Consider the following 21,469-nt stretch of genomic DNA (forward strand, 5'->3'; position numbering starts at 1 on the left):
TTCACATAGACACATAGTTGAAAAAGGGAGAATTTTAATAGCCATTCCAAATAATTGTGGAGATTCTTCTTTGATAATATGCCAAAACTGCATGGTGTTACAGGCTAGTTGCTGTGTGGAACCTAAAAGTTTATCAATGAACTTTTTATACTCTGTTACAACCCACGGGTCTATCTTGTGCTTTGAATGGAGCTTTCCCTGCCCCCGTGCATGATCTTGTAACACTGTGCCCTGGTCCTTTAGTAAATACTGGTTCACAGAGTTACACAGATCTTCGGATGCTGACACATTGCATTATACCGTATCAAAAATGTCGGATCCAAAATGTCATAGCCATTAACATGCATCACCAGAAATCTCAGCAGAAAAGTCTTTCAGTAAAGGGATGCTGCTCAATGTAGCCGATATGGGTTTTCTAAAATTTTAATTTTCACTTGGAAGCAAGCTTGAATTTTTATCATTGCCAGTAAGTACTAGTTCGTTGTTTTCCTTGAAGTGACAGACTCACTCTGTTCACTTTTGAGAAATTACTTACTAAATACCTATCCCTGAAAAACCTGTTTGCTAGTCATTCTTTTAAGTAACAATGGTGTTTTATGGGGGGAAAAAAAGGCTAATTCAGCTTGTAAGTCAGCGACACCAGATCTTTTTCTTAAGGCAACCAAAGCAGAAAAGCTTTGTGCACGCCTCCCATTTTGCCACACAGAATATTAAAAAAAAGATGTATGCTCAAGCGTTGATATTTAATGCAATTAATAGTTTTTTTACTGCTTCATGGAGGGCATTCTTCCGTGAAACTGGCTTTTTTTTCCCCTTACCGTCATGTGCTTGAGGGGGAAGAACATAATGACCACTGATATCATATGGTGCCATGGCCTTGATTCCTACTGAGGTGCCAGCAATTTTACTCACACAATGAAAATGGAAAAAAATGTTTTAATCTTATCACAAAAGTAGTTCCAGCCTCAGAGAGCCCTGAAAAAGTCTAAAGGACCCCCAGTGGCCAATAGACAACACTTTAAGAACCACTCGGGTAATTTACACACTAGCAGGCAAACAATACAGAGACATCTGCTAAGTTCCTGATTCAAAACCAAGCCTACAAGGGCACCTGGGTGGCTTAGTCGGTTGAGCATCCAACTCTTGATTTCAACTCAGGTCATGATCCCAGGGTCCTGGGATCGAGCCCCATGTCAGGCTCCATTTTGAGAATGGAGGAAATTTTGAAACTGATTTTGGTCTGAGGGCCGTGAGCATGGATTTGTTATCCCACCACTGACATCCCAAGGACAGGAGAGGGAAGGATGACATGTGTCCCCCAGGCACTGCTGTTGGAAGAAGGGATTTCTGCTGGGATGCGCAGTCTGAGGACATCAGGCTGGCAGTGTGTGCATGCACATGCACACACACACACACACACACACACACACACACACAGCACTGATAGGAGACTTGAAAGGGTTTGGGGCTTGACCAGCAGAGCACAGGCTGAGACACAGCTCTGTGAGATTGAGTGTGGCAGGAGGTGATGATAAGAATGCTTTGCTTGATGGAGACAGTGGGACCTGGCCCTGCACTGGTTAGCTCCAGATCATCAGGATGGGGCTTTGGGGTACAGCAGGCAGCTCAGATGAAGCTTTCTCCTCATCTCAAGTCTAGGGCGATGGAGGTGCATGCCAGAGAAGGGGCAGAGCAATGCAGGAGGTGACAAGCACAAAGGAGTGGAATGGAGAGTATGTGCTCTGGGATAGGGAAGAATCCAGGAAGTTCTGCCCATGCTGGCCTTTAGGAAAGCAAGGGAAGATGTCCTGTGTGAGTGCAGTCCACCACAGCCAGCACTCCTAGAGCATTTACTGGGTGCCAGGTGCTATGCTAGATTTTTCTCCTATGTGATCTCATTTAATCCTCCCAGCAATCCTGTAAAGTAGGCATTGATAATCCCATTTTGCACATGAAGTAACCGAGGCTTGGGAAGGTTGAATGATTTGTTAAGATCACACTGCCAAGGAGCAGCAGAGCATTAGGCTCGAGCCCAGGGCTGTCTGACCCCAAGGCCCGTCCTTTAGCAACTCAACTACTTTCTTCCTTTGGCAGAGGCCTGGGTCCCTGTGTGCTCTGGCCAGTGGCCTGGCTCGTCGGTGATTTGCAGTAGACAGTCATGGTCTCTTTGGAACCTGCCATCTGCCCATAAGCGGGGAGAAGGCAAAAACGGCACCCCTGCCATGATGCCGTAGGTACCTGTCAATGGTTCTGGCTGGGTGGGTCCTGACAGCTGGACCTTCTCTAGCAATGCCAGCTGCTGCTTTCTTTGCACACTTGCCACCCCCCACCCCCACCCCCACTCACCAGGCAGGCTCCCAAGAGCACTTTCTAGAGAAACTGCCCGGCACTGACTGTATTCTTGCCTTTCTTTGGCCCAGGGAGAGGGACAGAAATTGCCTGCAGCCAGCTGGAGGGCAGCTGGCTCTGGGCACATCAGCACTTAGGAGTCCTGGCACAAGCCTTGGCCCAGAGAAGACCTCGGCAGATGGCTTCAGTAGAGGACACTTCTAGGCTATCAGGCAGTCATGGCCATCTGTGGGAGGGATGAGGAGAGGCTGGAGCACAGGCCACAAGCTGAGGGAGCCCTCTTCATTCAGTCAGGTGTTCGCTGAGTTTATTGTGCCAGATAATGTCATAGGAGCTGGGAGCACAGCAGCTAATGTGACAGATAAACCCCCCTGATGTCAGAAACTTAGAATGGGGGAGAAAGACAATAAGAAAGCTAATCAGTAAATTAGGCATTTCAGATAGAATAGTGTTTCCCAGGGGAAACGGGTGGGGGTGGGACATGGAAAGCAGTAAAAAGAAAGAAAATGTTCTATGAAGACCCGAAGGTGGAAAGATCGTAAAGTTGGGAAACCACGCAGACTGTGAGATGGAGCAAACAGAATGGAAAAGAGACTGGTGTTCACTGAAAACTCAAGGAGGGATGTGCAGTTCTTGTCGGGCCATGGTGAGGGCTGACTCCTCATCCCCTACGGACGCCGAGGAAGAATTGTAAGCAGGAAAGTGACGTGGTCCAATTCGCATTTTAGAAATATTACTCTGGGAGAAGAATAGAGAATAGACAGCAAGGGAATCATATGTTTTCTAATATTCATATGTATTATTGGATGGAGGGGTGTGTGTGTGTGTGTGTGTGTGTGTGTGTGTGTGTATTCAAAGCACGTTAAACACCACTGTGCCAAGCAGTGCTTCAAGGGCTTTCCACTGAGACTCATTGAATCCTCAAAATCACTTCAAGGTGGTGATGATGATGAGCCTCCTTTTGCAGGTGAAATGCAAGCTCAGAGAGGTTAAGTGACTTGCCCAAGGTCACACAGCTGTTAGTTAGTGGAGCTAGGATACAAGCTTGGGCGGCTGCCTGACTCCAGAGCTGCAACCATCATCCCAGGCCCCTGGTGGAAACCCTGGCCATGGTGGGGGCTCCTGGAAGGTGGCTGCCAGTCTCATTCACCATTCAGCAGGTTTGAAAGTCCTTCGTGGGGCACTTAACAGCACCACAAAGCTGCTAACAGAGATGGGGAGCTCTGTGTGGATTTTCGTGTGAGGCAGACACTTCCTCATGTGCTCATGCTGGGCTGAAACAGAGCATTTAAATGCAGATCAACGCAAAGGTTGACCTGCTAGAGATGCTCTGATAGTTCTGAGGCTGGAGGGCAAGAGTGCAGTTTTCTGAAGGGGTCCCTCTGGGGCCTGGGCTGCAGGCTCCAGGCAGCTTTGGAGTTCAGAGTCTTCATGAAGGGCTTTGCACAAAGAGAGTTTTCCCACACAGCCACATCTGTATTTGTGAAGTGAAGCCTTTTCATTCCACGTCTTCTGGGCTGCAACACCAGGTTGCCAGGGACATTGTGCACTTAAAGCGGCTGCCACACGGGTCCCATTCAGCCCTGCAGTGGCACACACAGCTCCACCTGAGGACTTCTGGGGTTTGCAGCATACAGATGGTGTTTCCTGAACATCTACTGCTATCAGCCTGTGCATTGGGCTGCTGTAGTGAGCAAAACAGACACAGTCCTGCCCCACTAATCACGGAACCACACTTGGATGTCACATGAGGGTGGAATGCTGTGAAGAAAATGCACTGAAAGCTTGGATTGAGCAGCCTGTCACGTCCCCAGGGGGTGTGGGAGATGGTGTCGAAGGCGGTGCTTGAGCTGAGTTCTGAGCCACTGTAGGAGTGAACTAGGCATGGAGGAAGGGGAGGGACATACATGTGCTGAGACCGGCTGCCCAAAAGGAGCATGAGGCATTCAGGGAGGGCTGAGGCCAAGCAAGAGAGAGTTTGCTGTGGGGGTGAACAGGAGAGGGAGGCAGGGACTGGGATGGTTAATTTCATGGGTCAACCCAGCTGGGCTGTGGTCCCAGGTTTTTGGGCAAACACTAGCTACATGTTGCCCTGAAGGTATTTTATAGATGCAGTTAAGTAAAGGAGATTACCCAGGATAATGTGGAGGTAGGCCTCATATAATCAATCGAAGGCCTTAAGAACGAAAAACTGGAGTTTTCTGTAGAAGGGGGAATTCTGCCTCAAGATTGTAGCACAGAAATTCTACTTGAGTTTCCAGCCTGCTGGCTCTTCCTTAAAATAAATTCTCTCTCCCTCTGTATATATATTTATATGTGGGTCGTGTGTGTGTGTGTGTGTGTGTGTGTGTGTGTGTCCAATTGGTCTGTTTCTCTAGAGAACACTGGAATGATCCAGGGCAGACCACAGACAGCTTGGCAGGATTTGGGCAGGATTTGGGTAGTCCTTCGCTGGCAAGCACTAGAAGCCAGGAAGGATTTTAAGCAGGGAGCAAGGCTGATCCAGTCAGCATTTGCAGAACATCAGTCAAGCCAGGTTGGAATCTGGGGAACTGGCACAGCAGTCCCAGAGGCTCCAAAAGCATCTGTGACATACCGCCCATCCTCCAAGGCCCCCTGAACCTCCCCATCTCAGATGAGGACACTGTTCGAATCCCTGAATTCCAGTGGTCTTTCTATGCCTTCATTCAATTGTTGAGCAAATACACGCATCTATAGAGCATGGCCTGCCTTACGGGTGGACGTGGGCCAGACCCAGGGCATTCTTTGAAACCACTGCAGGTTTTTTGTTTAATCCAGGGTCCTATGAACAGCCCTTCTCTGCATTCATTCATTAATTCATTCATTCAAATATTTGAGGTCCTGGGGCACCTGGGTGACTCAGTTAAGCACCAGACTTTGGCTCAGGTCATGATCTCACAGTTTGTGGTTTGAGCCCCGTGTCAGGTGGTGTGCTGACAACTCACAGCCTAGAGCCTCCTTCCATTTCTGTGTCTCCCTGTCTATGCCCCTCCTCCACTTGCGCACACACTCTCTCTCTCTCAAAAATAAAACATTAAAAAAATTTTTAATATCTGAGGTCCTACTATTCGCTAAGCCCTACAGTATGGTCTGGTGATGCAACAGGAAACAAACCTAGCCCGAATCCCTGCTCACCACGTGGTAGAACATATCCTGTCAGGACAGAGATGGCCAAACATCAAAATAAAGAGCTCCAGGTGGAGAGAGGAAATAGCATGTGTTTGACTTCTTGGGCTGCGCAGCCCTGCCTCCTGGACTCACTACTCCCCTCTCTGAGCCTCAGTGTTCTTGTCGACAAAAATCACAAAACACCCAGCAAAATATGGCCCCCTGTTTAGAGAATTAGATGAGGTAACAGACCAGAGTCTATCTCATCGCACTGAAGTATGCACCTGTTGTTTGTTTCATTATTTTCCTTGTCACCATGTTGTCTGTGAGGTTAGGTAACATGCTTCAGATATGCTTGTCACAGGACCTTCTGTAAATATCCCAGCAGGGAGACTTGGGGTTTTGGTGTCTTGTTCTGGGTTTCATCTTAGATGCCTCGAGTTTGCTAAGTAGTCGTAGCAAACAAACAAGAATGAAAGAATAAGCAGCATGGGAGAGGGTGAGCCATCACTGCCAGCCTGAGGCCAGACCCCTTCAAGTGGCTCCCTCGTGGTTAATTAGCCTCCCTCCAGCAGAGATGCTCCCTGGACCAGTGCCTCCCCACTGGGCCTGTTCATTCATCCAGCTCCTGCCTCCCTCCCACCCTCCCTCCCTCCATGCCACACTATCCACAAAACACTTCCTGCAGGCAGTGGCCCAGCATGGCTTGCCCTTCCCCCCGCCCCACTCCATCAGCCTGCACACATGCCAGAATCCTGCCATCTCCACAGAACCTCGCTGCCCAGCAGAGAAAGCTGGAAGGTCTCCTTCACAGGCCTGCCCCTGGCCACCACTGTTGAGGCACAGGGCCAGTGTCCAAACAGAATGTGAATGTCCTACATCCTGTCCCTCAGGGCACAGCAGAAGGGTGAGTGCAGGGTAAGCTCTCTGCAATACCAGCACCCTGCACCTGTCTGAAGTCACTCGTTGCACTTGGAATGAGCCCACCTCCAAGGCTTCAGTGTGATCCGCCCATCTCCCTTTGCCCCCCAGACTGACCTCCCTGGCCTTCTTTCCCTGCCTCAACAGCCCCAGAGCTCAGGGCCCTCCACAGGCCTCACTCTTGCCAGACGGCACCCCCCTTCCCCTGCTCCTGTCATCCTGAACATCCCTCTCAGCTACATCTTTCTGCACTAAGTCCCTGGGCATTCTGTATCCTAGCACCTTGCTCCTTTCCTTCAAAGTGCACATCACAGTTCGTCATTTATGTGGCTTTCTGTGTGTGTCCTCTCCTTCTGACCCCCCACCTCTTCCCTTCTCCCTCCCCCTCCACATTAGATTTTTAAATGCCCAAAAGTAGACATCACTCCTGTCTTCTTCACCAGTATATACACTACCTGGCACACTGCAGTTGCCCAATAAATATTTCTGCCTGAATAACTGAATGCATCAGTGAATACGTTTCAGCTCCTCTGCCCGAGGGCATGATCTAAGTGTATGTGGCTGAATTTTAGGCCAGATGATCAAACTCCCCGAAGGCAAAAATGCAGTCTGGTTCATCTTTGTATCTACCCTCCCCCCCCCCCCGCATCTAGCATAGTTCTTGGCACATAATGAGTATACAGCAAGGGATTAAGGACCAAAAGGACATTAATCCAACATGCCACGGCAACCTAAGACCATATGCAGGCCTGCCCGGTATTCTGAGCCCTGAGGATTCCCAGGGACCAGCCCTGGAAATAAAGTTGCTTGGCCTTAATTTACAGTAATAACCATTCCAACTTACCCTCAAAGCTAAGCCTGGTTTGGTCATTGACAAACTGACTCATATCCTGTTTTAACCCATTTCATCCCATTCAGTCATTTGGCAGTGGGTCTACTGGATGCCAGGCAATGTGCTAGCACCTCATTATTCAAAATGCAGCCTGCAGACTGGCAGTTCCCACCATCACCCAGGAGTCTGTTAGAAATACAGACTCTCCGAACTGACACAGACCTACCAGATTAGGATCTGCTTTTTAGCCAGATCCCAGGTGATGTGTACATATGTTAACGTTTAAGAAGCACTGGGCTAGAGATAGAGACTGAGAGTCTGCTGTCTTGGAGTTTAAGGCAAACCCAGCACCGGTGGACATCACCGCTGGGAGTTGACCACTCCAAGAGGAAGCTATGGGAGGCTTATGTCAAGAAAGTTTCACCCAGGAGACCAGAGGCAGTGTTGTAAGCCATCTTAAAGGTTTTGTAATGTTGACCCAAAAGCAATAAGAAGCCCAGGTGAAGGGGTTTCCAGCAAGGATGGGAATAAATAAATTGGCCCATGTCACCCCCTAAAGGTAGTGATAACTCTTATAATTCATGATTAAAACGAGACTTCCTTCTCTTGTTCTCAAGCTCACTCAAGTGTCCAAAGAGGTGGCCTCTTCCTAGGTGAGCAGGTCAGTGCAGGACCCTGAAGTCCAGACAGGTCTAGGTTCAGCCTTTGCCTGTCCAGGAGGAGTCTCCATCTGTTGGTATGTCCCCAGTCTGAACCCCTGTACCCTCTCACAGGCAGTCATCCCACTGGGAACCTTAGCACAGTGCTCCAGGAACATACCCCCTTTCCTCAGCTTTCAGAGGCACACTAGAGAACAAAACAATGAATTAGAGTTCTTAGCGTGAATCGTGGCTCAGGAATCCCGTGCCTTCCAGTAGCTAAGTAGAGGCCATATGGAACTGTGCTAAGATTATAGTCAGAGGGACCTGGGTTTGAGTCCTAGCTCAGCCACTCACTCACTGTGTGACCTTGGGCAAGTGTTTTAACATCTCTGAAATTCTGTTTCCTCAATTGTGAATCCAAGAGAATTGTGAGGGCTGGGTACAGAGTGAGTGCTTTATTTATTTAACAAATATTTATTTGACATCTACTGTGTGCCAGCTCTGTATGTACTCTTGGGGGATCCAGCACTGGGCAATTTTAGACAACAGCCCTGCCATCAATGGAGTTTAGCAGTCCAGTGGGAGAAAATGTCATTAGTTGAATAATCACGCATATAAATATAAATGACAAACGTAGTATGTGTTTTGATGTAGGGGAGAAAAGAAGCTGAGAGAGTAAAACAGAGGCCCAACCTAGCCCAGGGGAGGTGACTCTGAGAAATGACAAATTGTGCAGTGTCTCTTGGCCAAGCGTCACTCTGCCCCTCTCTTTCAGGTACCTGGAAGGAAACCACTTAACAGCCGTGCCCAGGGAGCTGTCCGCCCTCCCACACCTGACACTTATGTAAGGAGCCCGGCATCGGGTGGGACATGTAATTTTCTTGCCTGGGGGAGCTCAGGAAACTGACGTGGAGGGTCAGGGAGGATGATCTGCAGGCTTCGCCACATTCCTGCACTTTCTCCCCGGGTGGAGCAGAGAGAGGCAGCTGGGAGGAGTGAGCCGGACTGATGGGCCAGGTCTTACCAGTGAGAGCTACACACAGAAATACCCAGAGCCTGGCATCACTGACTGTCCATCCACATCAACTTCCTCCTTGGCATAGAGAGAGGTGGGACAGCCTCTGACTTTCTGGTGCCCCAGTTAAATCCCAAGCTTCCTCAGTCTCCAATTTCTTGCAAGCTGTGGCTGCACTGAGGTTTGCCAAAAGCTTAAAGGGGCGTTTTTTTCTTCCTCCTCTAGTTGCCCAGAAAATGTTCCAGGTAAATGGTTGAAATTGAGGTTCGTTTGGGTGGTAACTGCCACTGGCTGCAAGTCTGCCAAGATCCAGGAAAACTCCCGAATGAGGAAATGTGGGGCATGGATGAGGCCCAGGAAACCGGGTGGTCTGTAAGCTTTGTCCCTTGACCGCCTCGCTGCCTTGCCAAAGTGGGACCCGTGAGAGTACAAAGTAATTCCTTGGGCGAGTGGCCATTGGAAGATCACCCTGGCTGATTAGGGGGCGGGGAGCTAGTCCACAGGGGGGAATTGAGAGTTCTTTCACAACGAAACACTGTTGCCCTTGGAAAAATGGGGCTGCTGAAGAAAGGTGGAAGAAAGCCACCTGTCACCTCATTCAGCCTTGCTTCCTAAATATCCCCCAAACCAGCCTCTGGATGAGATCTCTCAGCTTCAGCCCTGTGGGCATTTAGAGCCACATCATTCTTGGTTGTGGGGCTGTGGTGGGCATTGTGGGATATTTTGCAGCAACCCGGGGCCCCTACTCACTAGACACCAGCAGCACCCCTCCGCCAGTAGGAACAACCAAAAATGTCTCCAGACATTGCCACATGTCACTGGGGAAGCAAAAGTGCCCCGAGCTGGGAACACCTTCTCTAGAGCAATGGCTCTGAACCTCAGCTGATTAGTTTGTTTTTTGTTTTGTTTTGTTTTGTTTTTGTTTTGTTTTTTTTTTTTTAATACTGATGCTCAAAACCACCCTCAAGCAATTAAATCAGAATACCTGATTTACAAACCAGAATATCTGGGCATGGAACCCAGGCCTCAGAGGCTGTAAACATTCTGCAGGTGATTCTGATGTGCAGCTACTATTGAAAACCACTGCTTAGGATATTTATCCCTGAAGAGAATCTGGAGGTTGTAATTGGGAGAAGACTATACCCCTACCAATCTCATTCCCCCTAAGAGAGAATCTGATAAGATGGAATGAATGAATGCCAGAAGAGAGGGAGGAACAGTGAAAGGAAGGATTGACCTGGGAGGAAATGGCACTGGCATAAGGAGAGATCTTATGTGTTATGGTTTGCTGGAAGAATGAAATGGACAGATAAACTTGTAATTGAATGGTTGAATAGGTGGATGGATGGATGGATGGATGGATGGATGACCAACAAATGCTTGAATGAGTGATTGAATAAATCTTGAATGAAAAAATGAACATTTTGATGAATGGCTGGGTAGGTGAGTAGATTGGTGAGTGGATGGATGGATGGATGGATGGGTAGATAGATAGCATGCACAAATGTATGAAAGTTGCCACTAACAGTAAAGTGTTACTCTTCTATTTGTCCTAGTGACCTGAGCAACAACAGCATTGGTGTGCTGACCAATTACACCTTCAGTAACATGTCTCACCTGTCCACCCTGTGAGTACAATGGGGCACTGTGTTCAAAATGGGCCTGGCAGTCAGTGGCCTGGGGCTATCCTTTCTCCCTGTCCCCTCATGCGTATGCTCTCTGCTCTAGTGATCCTCTGGGCTATGGCTGCCCCCATGTAGAGCAGACCTTAACCAGCAGAAGAAAAGTAAAGTAGGTCAGAACTCTACTGTCTGGGCAGTTAGAGAGAAACTAACACCTAATTACTTCTGAAGAAGGCCCTCTTTAGCTTACCTTCTGTGATTTGTGAATTTTCTTTCCCAGTGGAGGGTTTCCCTACACAATTATATTTTGCTCAGATCCATTTATTTCCTATTAGCTCTGCACATTGTGAGCACTGACCATTTGACAACAGAGGGAGGTGATGGCAAAGCTGGTTAGGAAGCCAGCCTGCTGTGGAAGATGAGAGGAAGCTGGGAAAACGAAGCCAGAAGCCAGTGAATGTCCTAGAGTGGGGGAGGGTGTTCCCCTTCCCTTTATTGTTGGGAGGCTTTTTGTCAAAATATTAAAATTGGGAAGATAAAGAAATCGTTTGCTTTGAGCGGTACAGTGTGGACCATACGCCCACAGGCGTATGTGAGAATAGGAATGGCCGTATGTCTTTGTCCACAGGATCCTGAGCTACAACCGGCTGCGGTGCATCCCCATCCACGCCTTCAACGGGCTGCGGTCTCTCCGAGTGCTGTGAGTACCCAGAGCCCTGAGTTCAGCTTCTGCTTAACCATGTAACAGCAGGCGATACTCAGCACAGTTCCCACACACACACACTTCCCCAACCCGGCACTCCTACTGGCTCAGTGGGGTGGGGCAGAGGGGGGGGGGGGCAGAGAGCCAGCTGCTACCATTTGTGGACCTGGATCAAATCACAGACCAGTCTGAGTTTCTACTTCTTTCTGTGCCCAGTGAGATCACTAGCACCTCCCTCGTGAGGATTAGCATATGCAACTGTATTCTGCACCCTAGTAGAGCACAGTGTGTGGCTTATGGCCACTATCTTGATGATCATTCCACTGTTGGTCCCTCTGACTTTAGAGCGGCAGGGTAAACACTGTGAAACTCTGCAAGGAAACCAAACGCATCTATCAGAGGTCACAAACTAGAAGCCCAGAGACCTGGCTCAGCTCACAGACAGCTATTAGTTAGCAATTGTAGAGTTAGTTGGCTCATAGAGTATCTTTTCAAACAAGCAGTTTGGGGGCACCTGGTGGCTCTGTGAGTTGAGCATCCGTCTCTTGATTTCAGGTCAGGTTGTGATCCCGGGGTTGTGGATCAAGCTCTGCATAGAGCCCCGCACTGGGTTCTGTGCTAAGCTTGAGCCCTGCTTGAGATTCTCTCTCTCTATCCCTGTGCCTCTCTCTGCCACTCCTGCTGTCTCTCTAAAATTTAAAAAAAAAAAAAAAAAGTTTTAATAAGTTGCCAACAGTTAAATATCAGGAGGCTTCTCATACAAAATCCTAATTTCTATTCTCTCTTAGAAAATGGAGAGACCTGGTCATTCCAGGGCTCCCATCTACATTCTTGCATGGCTGAGCAGCCCTGCCCCTTTAGACCAGACTGTATAGTCTGCAGCCTCCACAACTGCCTCCCCATCACCTTATGACACCTGCCTCGCCCTGTCCTACACAAGATAGAGGACAGCCCACTGAGGCAGATGAGCCCCAGCAAAGGCACGATGACCATGAAGTCTACCTGCTTTTCAATCATGGCTCTGCCCTTCCCTAGCTGTGTGTCTTCAATAAAATCCAGATGGTAATTACCTCACAGGGTCTTATAATGATTAAATGAGATGCTGTATATAAAGCATTTAGCGTGGCTCTGGCCCACAGTAAGCACTTTATAAATATTTGTTTGTTATTACTGTTATTTGTTATTACCTGGCAAGAGCAGGAATGGCACCTCACTGCCACCCCCAACCCTTGGTCCTGTTGTCACCTGATTTTTGTGCCTTCTCATCTTGCACATTTTGTCAGGAAAGGAGGATTCTCTGAATAATATTCCCATGAGAACAGAAATGCCACTTTTCTTGGCCGTTGCCTCATATAACCCTTTGCAACAGTGCTGTAAGACTGAGGGGATTAGGCCCATTATAAAGATGGGAAAACTGAGGCCCAGGTTGTAACTGGCCCAAAATCCAGCAGTCAGGAGCTTGCAGAATCCAGCCTCCTGACTCAGAGCCCTGGACCCTTCTCAGGACCCAGTAGCAACCAGCAAACAGCACCCAAGGAGCCTGTCCATTTCAGAGCCTCCAGGCTGATGTGATTTATCGAAGCCCACAAAACACTGGTGTCAGCGACAACTCCTGCCACATGTCATCTGCGCTGTTATTAAAAATCAATTCTCTGGAGGCAAAGAAGTGCCCGCACTGACAGTGTGCAATCTGTTATTGTCACTTATTTATTATCCACCTTCTCTGGGGAGTTCGAGAATGGAAACATCAGCAGAACCATTTCCCTGTTTCCAGTTGAACACAACGGGAGATGGGCTTGTTTCATTGGCCGGGGCTGAGGCTGGACCTGCTCCCCCCTCCCACTTCCCACCATCCTCCCTTAGTCCCACCTTGTCTCCCATCCTGGTCTTCTGGTTCTATGCATGGGTTTGCTCCCAGGGGCTAGGCCTGACAATTTTCGTGGGACCCGTGTGTATATGTTTGTAGTTAGAGAGGTTCTGGCGGGGCAGCTCAGCACGGGAAAGGGAGGACGGTGGAGAATGCTCGCCTGTCCATTTGTCTGGTCTCCCATGGTGTTGGCATGAACACCACCAGGTTTTCTGCTTCCTAGGCACCTTGTCCGCCGTGTTCCAGATCACTGTCATTAGTCCACCAGGAGCACACCTCAACATACCATGTGCTTGTGCTTGCTTCTTGAATTAAGAATTAGTAGGCTTTTAGCATCATCATTTTAGAATCATGGGCTCTTGGAGATAAAAAAGGGTCTTAGAGGCCCTCATTCCAACCACCTACCTCAGTGGGGAGCAACTATTTTCTGCATAAAGGCCAATTCAGGAAAAATAAAAATGTTTATGGAGTATGTTTCTTTTATGATATTTGTATCCTTTCTCCCAGTAATTGCACATCTAGGAATTTATGCCTAAGAATAATCCGATATGAGGGAAAGATTCTCTGTGCTAAAATATTGGTTGCTCTGTTATTTTTAACCTCCATTTTAAATATTACCTACAAGTGCCACAGTGGGGAAATGCTTAAGGAAAGCATAATGCAGCCAGTCAGTGAAAGGCAATTATTAAAAGAGGTAAAGACGAAAACTAGGTAGCAGTGTGGGGAAGTGTTGACCACACGGCCTTATGTGGAAAAGTAAACCTAATTTTTTACGTTATAATTATAACTTGCATACATTTATAATTATGAAGTTCTAAAGGAACATAGGAAACTTTTAAAAAAATCATTGATAGCTAACTGCTAATGTGAAGTTATTTATGTAATAAAAGAAGGCAAAGTTAAAGATGACTGAATATAGTAGGATAGTCACAATTTAGAGGGTTAGGGGGGAAAGGTAGGTTTTTTTGAATCAGTATCTACAACTGCGTTTGAGCATTCGTGTATTCTTTTCTCAATTCTAAAGGGTTTCATTATTTTAGTGAAAATTTCAGAAATGACCAGAGGTCAGGGATGCAGGCAGTTTGGGATGGGGGAAGAGAATGAGTATCAGGTTTAGCCATAGACAAAGGCCAAAAAGTATTCTAGAAAGACCTGACATTTAATAGTGAGTGAGTGAGTGAGTGTGTGTGTGTGTGTGTGTGTGTGTGTGTGTTGGTGAGTAGATATGTATGAATACATTTCTGAGACAGGAGGATTATCAGGGACCCCTGAGTACAAAACATTGGGTGAAAGTATGTGAGATTTACCAGTTTGCTCTTAATCGAAAAAGAGCTAGAAGGGAACATTCTCATGGACATTCTAGTTCTTCTTTTTAGGGATCTGTGTGTTCCCTGATCGTTGCCCCACACCGAGCCACATGCCTTGTGCGTGTGTGGTCCCAATTGTCACTCCCCAGCCCCAGCCACAGGAGGGCCACCTGGAATCAGTTAGCTGTGGGAGGGCTATTTCAGTGTGTGCTCAAGAGATGTGGGGTGGGATTATCGTTCATCATCCTCAGTATTTTTAACCCCTCATCCCTGAAGTAAGATTGTGCTTACTATTTATGTATATGGGGCTGTTCATCTCTCCCTGCTCTACCGATTGCATGGATCCTCCCTACAGCATCCCTACAAAGGGCTCCATTGCCCTTTGCTTGATTATGTTTAGATACCATGAGCCTGCTCCCTTCCCAGATAATCCCACTCCATTTTTGACCAGCTGTTGAACATTAGACAATTCTGGTGAGCCAAAAGGTGATTCCTTAGGGACTTAAACCCTGGTCCCGGTTTGGCCCTTTGGTGCTACCAAAAAATAGAATTAATTGTGAATTTTAGAAATGGGAAGTGAGTGTTAGAAATTATCCTATCCAAACCTTACATTTATAAGGTAAGGAGACACACTCAAAAAGGTTTAGTGACTTGCCCACAATCATTCACTTATTTTCTAAATGCCAATTGTGGGTTCAATGCTAAACACTAGAAAGGAAAATAATGAAACAAGTTCTTGTCCTCAGAGAGCTCACAGTCTAGAAGAGGAAACAGACAAATATATAAGCTACTGCCACACATGGCCATACCTGTGGGAGAGCCATGGGACCCAGTGTGGGCCCTCAAAAAGGCTTTCTGAGACAAAGATGGTAATCACCACTGACACATATTAAACCTTGACCATGTACGGCATACTGGGCTACATACTTTAGTTACATTATCATATCATATCCACTTTTCATATCAACCCTAGGAAGAACGTACCACTATCAGCCCTATTCCCCAGACGTGGAAACAGAGGCTCAGCAAGGTTGAGTCACTTTGCCAAAGGGATGTAACCACTACAGAGTAAAGTTGGGATTTGAACCCAAGACTGTTGGCTCTTAGAATCACTGCCCTGAGCTTGTACTCCCAAGGCTGAGTCTGCACAGCCAGGGGGAGTTACCTGTGTGATGGGAGTGGAGAATATTCTAGGCAGGGAGACTACAAATTCCCTAGACAGAGTCCCTGAAGTCAGGAAGGGCATGTGCACAGGGACCACAAGGAGCTACAGGTGTGGATGGATGTGGCTTCTGGGAATGGGAGCAGGAGGCTGTGCTGCAGACATGCCACAAGGTGGGAGCAGACGCAGGGCTGGACCCTGGTTTCCAGCTCCTAGCCCAGTGCTCTTTCCACCACACTCCATCCTTCCCACCAGAGATTATCTCTTTTTGTTGCCACCCATTTCAGACTTTTCTCGAGGATTAGAAGGATGTGGCCCAGAGATGCCTCTGATGAGAATTAAGGAATGTGGTGGAAAGACACCTGAACAGGAAGGTGACAGGCACGGGGTCACTCTGCCGAAACCCAGTGTTCCTCTTCTCCAGTCCTGGAGTCTGTCACAGGACATACACGCTGCATAGCTTCAGGCTTTCCCTCTGTGTGTGGGGAAGGCTTTGAGAGGACTAGCCCCAAAACACAACCCAGAACCTAGAGGGGAAGGAGTCACGGTGACCTTAGCCATGGCCGCAGCTCACGTGAAGGAGTGTGCATCAAGTACAGGCCCTGCATGTAGCCCTGCGCCATCTGAACCACTTGCATTGTGTCTTTTAAGCTTCACAACTAGCTTATGAAGCGGTACGTTAGATCCCTTCCTGGCTGAAGGATAGGAAAATCAGCTCAAACCACATTAGGCATGAAGAGAATTTATCAAAGCATATTACTGAAAACTTCAGTAGTAGATATTACATTCTAGGGCTGGGTGCAGGGACTTCCAGTGGTGTCAGAAATGTGCCTCTTTCTGCTTCTCAAAACTGCCTCTGTCCTAATAGTTCCAGAGAAAGTCCCAGAAATATCTCACTGGCCCACTTAGGTCACCTGCTCAGCCTCAAACCAATCTCAGTGACTGATTGGGCTGACCTGGGCCATGGTTCTGCCCCTGAGACCAAACCAGTTGGACTGAGGGGAGGGAGGGGTGAGTCCCCCTTGGAAAAGGGAGGAACTGTTACAGAAGAGAGATTGGTGCCAATTAATCCACATTCCTAAAAAGATATCTACTGCAAGTGGATCCTGAGAACTCCCATTTTAGAGATGAGAAAACTAAGGTACAGAAAGATTGAGTCTGTTGAATCAGATAATCACACAGCCGGCAATGACTCACACCCAGGAGGTCTGATCCAGGGTCATTTAACCCTTAGGAGTGACCTAGCCTGCTGAAAAGAGACTTCACCCACCCCAGCCCACATCTGGGATGAGGATCTTCCCTCCCATCTATCATATACACTGGAACGCCTGTGCAATATACACATTCTATGAGCACCTGGGGATCCAGAGACCCAAGGTTCAGGCAACCCAGAATTAACATGAGATGGTTCTGCCTTCATGTTGCTCTAAATGATGCCCTCATCCGCATCCCAACATTCCCAAGTTTGCTTTAACACCTATTAAGAGTCAGCAGGGAAAAGGAGTCCCAGGCGCTTGAAGATGGGTCATTCTGAGTTGGAAATTGCTTGCCATCACCAGCCCCATGAGGTGTAAGGGGAAAGGGGAGGAAAAGCAGTGGTGGGGGAGGGAGGAGGGAGTGCTTCCTGGGAGGGAACCTTTGTCCCACTTCCCTGGCATCCTTTAGGATGGTGGTTGGACACGCAAGAGTCTTTCTTTGGGGGCAAACCAGGAGAGAGAACCTGCAGTGTAGGCAGATTTCTTTTCGCGTTGTCCCAGTAAATTACAGCCCCAGTTACTCTGCAGTTTATGGAGATCTCAGCGGCTCAGCTCGTAATAAATGGGAGCATGACTTACAGGAGTCACAGCGCCAAAGCTGCCTTTGGGTCATTTGGTGTTTTTAAATTAGGGCTTCGTGCCTCTCCAGGGGCCCAGGCCTCATTCAGAAATGATTAACAACAGGGCCGGGTGCATTTGCCAAACAGCGAGCAGCCATGAAGTCATCCAAGCTAATAGCAGGCAGGAGCCGGTGTGATTCATAAATAACCACATGCATTCGAGACTAAATGATACTGATAAGTGTTAGGAAGTACTTCTAGCTCCTTCTTACGCGGGCCGGTGAGAAGCTACCTCCAACACTCTCTAGAGGACTGGTTACCTTCTTCCTGCTGTCCTGGGGAGCGAGAAGGGCAAGGAGCTTGAGGTGATGAGGATGACAGCCTGGGGCAGCTAAATGTGGTCCGGAGGACCAAGAGCATCAGCATCACCTGGGAGCTGGTCAGAAATGCAGCGTCTCAGGCCCCACCCCAGACCCACTGAACCAGAGCCCCTGAGAATGGGTGTCAGAAATCCACCCATGTGTTGGCTCCAGCACTCAGTCTGTATTACATGTAATTAAGCTCCTGTCTGTATTTCAGCTCAAAACCCAGGGCAGGCTAACATCAGCCAAAAGGAAAACAAAAGGACAGATTCATTAGTTATTATCCTGTTTACACTTCCCCAGTCAACTCTAATCACCCCTTTGTTTTACTAGGGTTCCTTCACAGCACAGGGGACAGTGAGCAGTAGTCACTAAAGAAGGCTTTGAGTGTCTATGAATTTCACCTACCTTGCATTTCACAGCTCAGACCCAAAGTGAGTCATCGGTGTGGGGATATTTTTGTAGGCAGTTGAGGCTTAATCCTTCAAAGGAGGGTATAATCCATGAATTGAGGATTTACTAGCATTGTTACTTGAGCACCGGAGCAATGTTCATTTGGTATTTTTCTCATGGACCTATTCTCCAGGCATTTATTGGAAGGACAGTATATGCCACCACTTTGCAAGTGAGAATAGCTCCCGGCCCCTATACCACAGGGTGGAGAGAGGTATAATTAATACCAAGTAGGTTGCCTGGCCCCTTGGACACGCAGTCAGAAAATGCACTCAGATGCACACAGTGCCAGATACATACGTGTGTGGCCCAAACCCTTCCCCATAAAGATGAGGGTCCAGCCCCAGGCAGTCTCCCCAGGACCTGAGTGCTCTCCCCATCTATCACCTAAGCTGGGATTGATAACATTTCTCAATCTTCCCAGAATCTCTCTAGGTGAATATGAAGGGAACTAATTTATTGATCTGGCTGGGCCAGACATTCTTTGAGACCCTTTCACAAATATTGATAATGGTTGGTCATTCAGCGCGTAGAAAATGCCAGACTTTATATGGATTAATGCACCCACAACCACCTTCCATGACAAATCTTTTTATTTTTATTCCCATTTTACAATAGGAAACTGAGGCACAGACAGGTAAATAACTTTGGCCACAGTCACACAGCTTGTAAGTGGCAGAGTCAGGATTTGAACGCAAGCAGCCTGGTTCTAAAACATACAGTCTCAGCCAGTTCTTCACATTCTCTCTCGGATGCCTCTGTTGGGTATCTCTCTCCATGCTTCAGGTGCAAAAACGGAGGCTCGGAAGAGTAAAGTTAACTTACCTAATGTCCCACAGTTAACAGGGGCTGGTTTCTGATTCCATCCCAGGCCTGTCAGATTCAAAAACCCATCCTCTTCTTTCCCACACCCTCTACCCCCAACATCCCCACTGCTGAGCTGGGCATGGAAACATTCACACACCTGCCGAGAAGGAGGACACACCCCCCACTGTGAGCTTTGGGGCTCTGAGCACAGCTGAAAGGCATCTGGGCCAGCCTGGGACCCCAAGAGTGTACTGAATTCAGAACTGTTACTGGGGGGTTAACCTCTGACCTGTGTTTCTGCTTCAGAACCCTCCATGGCAACGACATTTCCAGCGTTCCCGAAGGCTCCTTCAGTGACCTGACATCTCTTTCCCATCTGTAAGTAGCCATATTTCTGCCTGGTGTGGATCCATTCAAAATGCAATATCATTAGAGTGCCAGAGATGATGCTGTGACTGTTAACATTTCAGTATTCATTCTTTCCGTATGCATAGGGTATGTTCCATGAAAATGTGCCCACGTTGTGCACGTTGTGTGTTCTCTACTTCAGATGCCTTCAAAGGCATCATCAATTATGTAAACAATGTAAATGTTTAATAAGAAGAACTAACATAAAACTCTTACTGTGTGATAAACACTTTAGATGAATTATCTCATTTACTTCTTATAGCAATAAAACATTTTTATCCCCTTCTTACACAGTGAAGCTTAAATGGAGAAGAACCAAAGAATTGGTCCAAGGGTCACACAGCTAGTAAGCAGCAGAGCCCTGGTTCCAACCCAGGTCTGCCTTGGCTCCAAAGCACATATTCTCTGCCACTCTGCATCAGGGATTCTGTCCCCATTGCACACAGGGGAAACCGAGGTCTGTAAAAATTAGGTGTTACAAACCTTTGCCAGGAACATTTCTGAGTCTATATGTATACAACTCTATGTATATTTGATTGTTTTCAGATTGCATGCATATATTGTGATACTGCTACATTATGCATACACCTTATAAAACATCCAAAAAATAGAAATTCTAAATGATACGATTTTTAAAATAAGCAAAAATCCTTGTATTTTCTCTCTGGGCACCACTGTTGAGAGGTCTGCATCAGCCCATGCCGTCCCCCAGCTGTGCTTTTTTAAAGCTAAGTGGTGTAGCTGGAGGAAAAACTTGCTTCTACCCCCTTAGTTTCTGTGGCTGGTCTAAGAATTAGACTGACATAAGACAGAGCAACCGGAGAAAAGGATATAAATATATTTGATGTTTTTATGTGTATGTGGGAGTGTTCAAATGGAAAATGAAGACCCAAAGAAGCCATTGGACCCAAAAACTTATATACTTTTTTATACAAGGAATGATAAATTGTAGGGATGTGACAAGACAAAGGGCCTTGGGCTAGGGCAGCAATTGTGCGGCAGTGACTAGGAAATATATGGAGAGGGACCACTGGAAGGTCAAGGTTATTTGAGCAGGTTGGTTTGGCCTGGTCCATTTTAGTATTCATTCCCAGTCTCTAGTGATAAGAATATTTTTCCCTTCTTGGTGCAGGGAGGGCATCTTTCTCACAGGAAACTTTCTGACTTGGTTTTAGGTAGAGACAGGGAAGTCAGAGAGCCCCTTCTGCACCTGCCATTTTTCAAGTACCTTTAGCTTGAAATAATCAATATGCCAAAGCAGCATATTTAGGGGTGGAGTGCTCTGAACCCTTTCTGTGGTCTGAAGCTTCTCCCTAGGTTGCTGTGTATCAAAGCCTTCTCTAAAGAGTTCATCCTCCAGTGGACCCTTCAGTAGGCCAAAGGAGCCAGATAATCAGATGGCCAAAGGTCCAGAAGCATCTGAGAGGGGCTAGGATTAGATTGAGTTGAGGATTGAATTTTACCGGAGTAGATGAGAGCAAAACCTCAGAAGTGGGAGGGGGTTAAGCAGGGTGGAAACATCTGGAGGGACTGGAAATACAGTCTGGAGTCACTGACTTTGCCCCAATGGAAACTCCTTCTCTGCTGGTCCTCATGTCAGATAACCCCAATCTAGTCAGAGTCTGAAAATTCTGTTTCTCCAGAGGGCCAAGGGTATGGAGCCTATGGGCCAAGCTGGGCAAGGGGGGCCCTGACTTCCTGCTCTGCCTCCTAGGGCGCTGGGAACCAATCCACTCCACTGTGACTGCAGTCTGCGCTGGCTGTCAGAGTGGGTGAAGGCGGGGTACAAGGAGCCTGGCATCGCCCGCTGCAGTAGCCCTGAGTCCATGGCTGACAGACTCCTGCTCACCACCCCCACCCACCGATTCCAGTGCAAAGGTACATGCTGACTCTCCCCCACCTCTCGAGGGGTCTGCTCTGTCTCCAACAGCCCACCAGAGCTGGGTGTCTCAACAGACGTGACTTCTAAACCACTGCCCTGTCTCTTCCATGAGCTGCACAGAGAGACTCAGATGCTATTATCTCCTCCAAGTTTCTCTGCTGGCGTCCCTACATGCTCCTCTCTGACTTCATTC

At 47.7% G+C, this 21,469-nt stretch overlaps 1 protein-coding gene across 2 annotated transcripts in view; it reads left to right on the top strand.

Annotated features, from left to right (window-relative positions):
• Positions 1-21,469, top strand: part of SLIT3 (slit guidance ligand 3) — a 593,232-nt gene that overhangs the window by 534,899 nt on the left and 36,864 nt on the right. For both annotated transcript variants that reach the window (XM_047091292.1, XM_047091299.1), the window contains exons 21-25: positions 8,648-8,716; positions 10,444-10,515; positions 11,138-11,209; positions 19,293-19,364; positions 21,109-21,272. In XM_047091292.1, coding sequence (XP_046947248.1) covers positions 8,648-8,716; positions 10,444-10,515; positions 11,138-11,209; positions 19,293-19,364; positions 21,109-21,272 — 449 coding nt within the window. The remainder of the gene's footprint in view (positions 1-8,647; positions 8,717-10,443; positions 10,516-11,137; positions 11,210-19,292; positions 19,365-21,108; positions 21,273-21,469) is intronic.

This window comes from Lynx rufus, unplaced genomic scaffold, assembly GCF_022079265.1.
Source record: "Lynx rufus isolate CCGP_SWC_20201006 ecotype Redwood Valley unplaced genomic scaffold, mLynRuf1.p SCAF_1, whole genome shotgun sequence".
Lineage (NCBI taxonomy): Eukaryota > Metazoa > Chordata > Mammalia > Carnivora > Felidae > Lynx > Lynx rufus.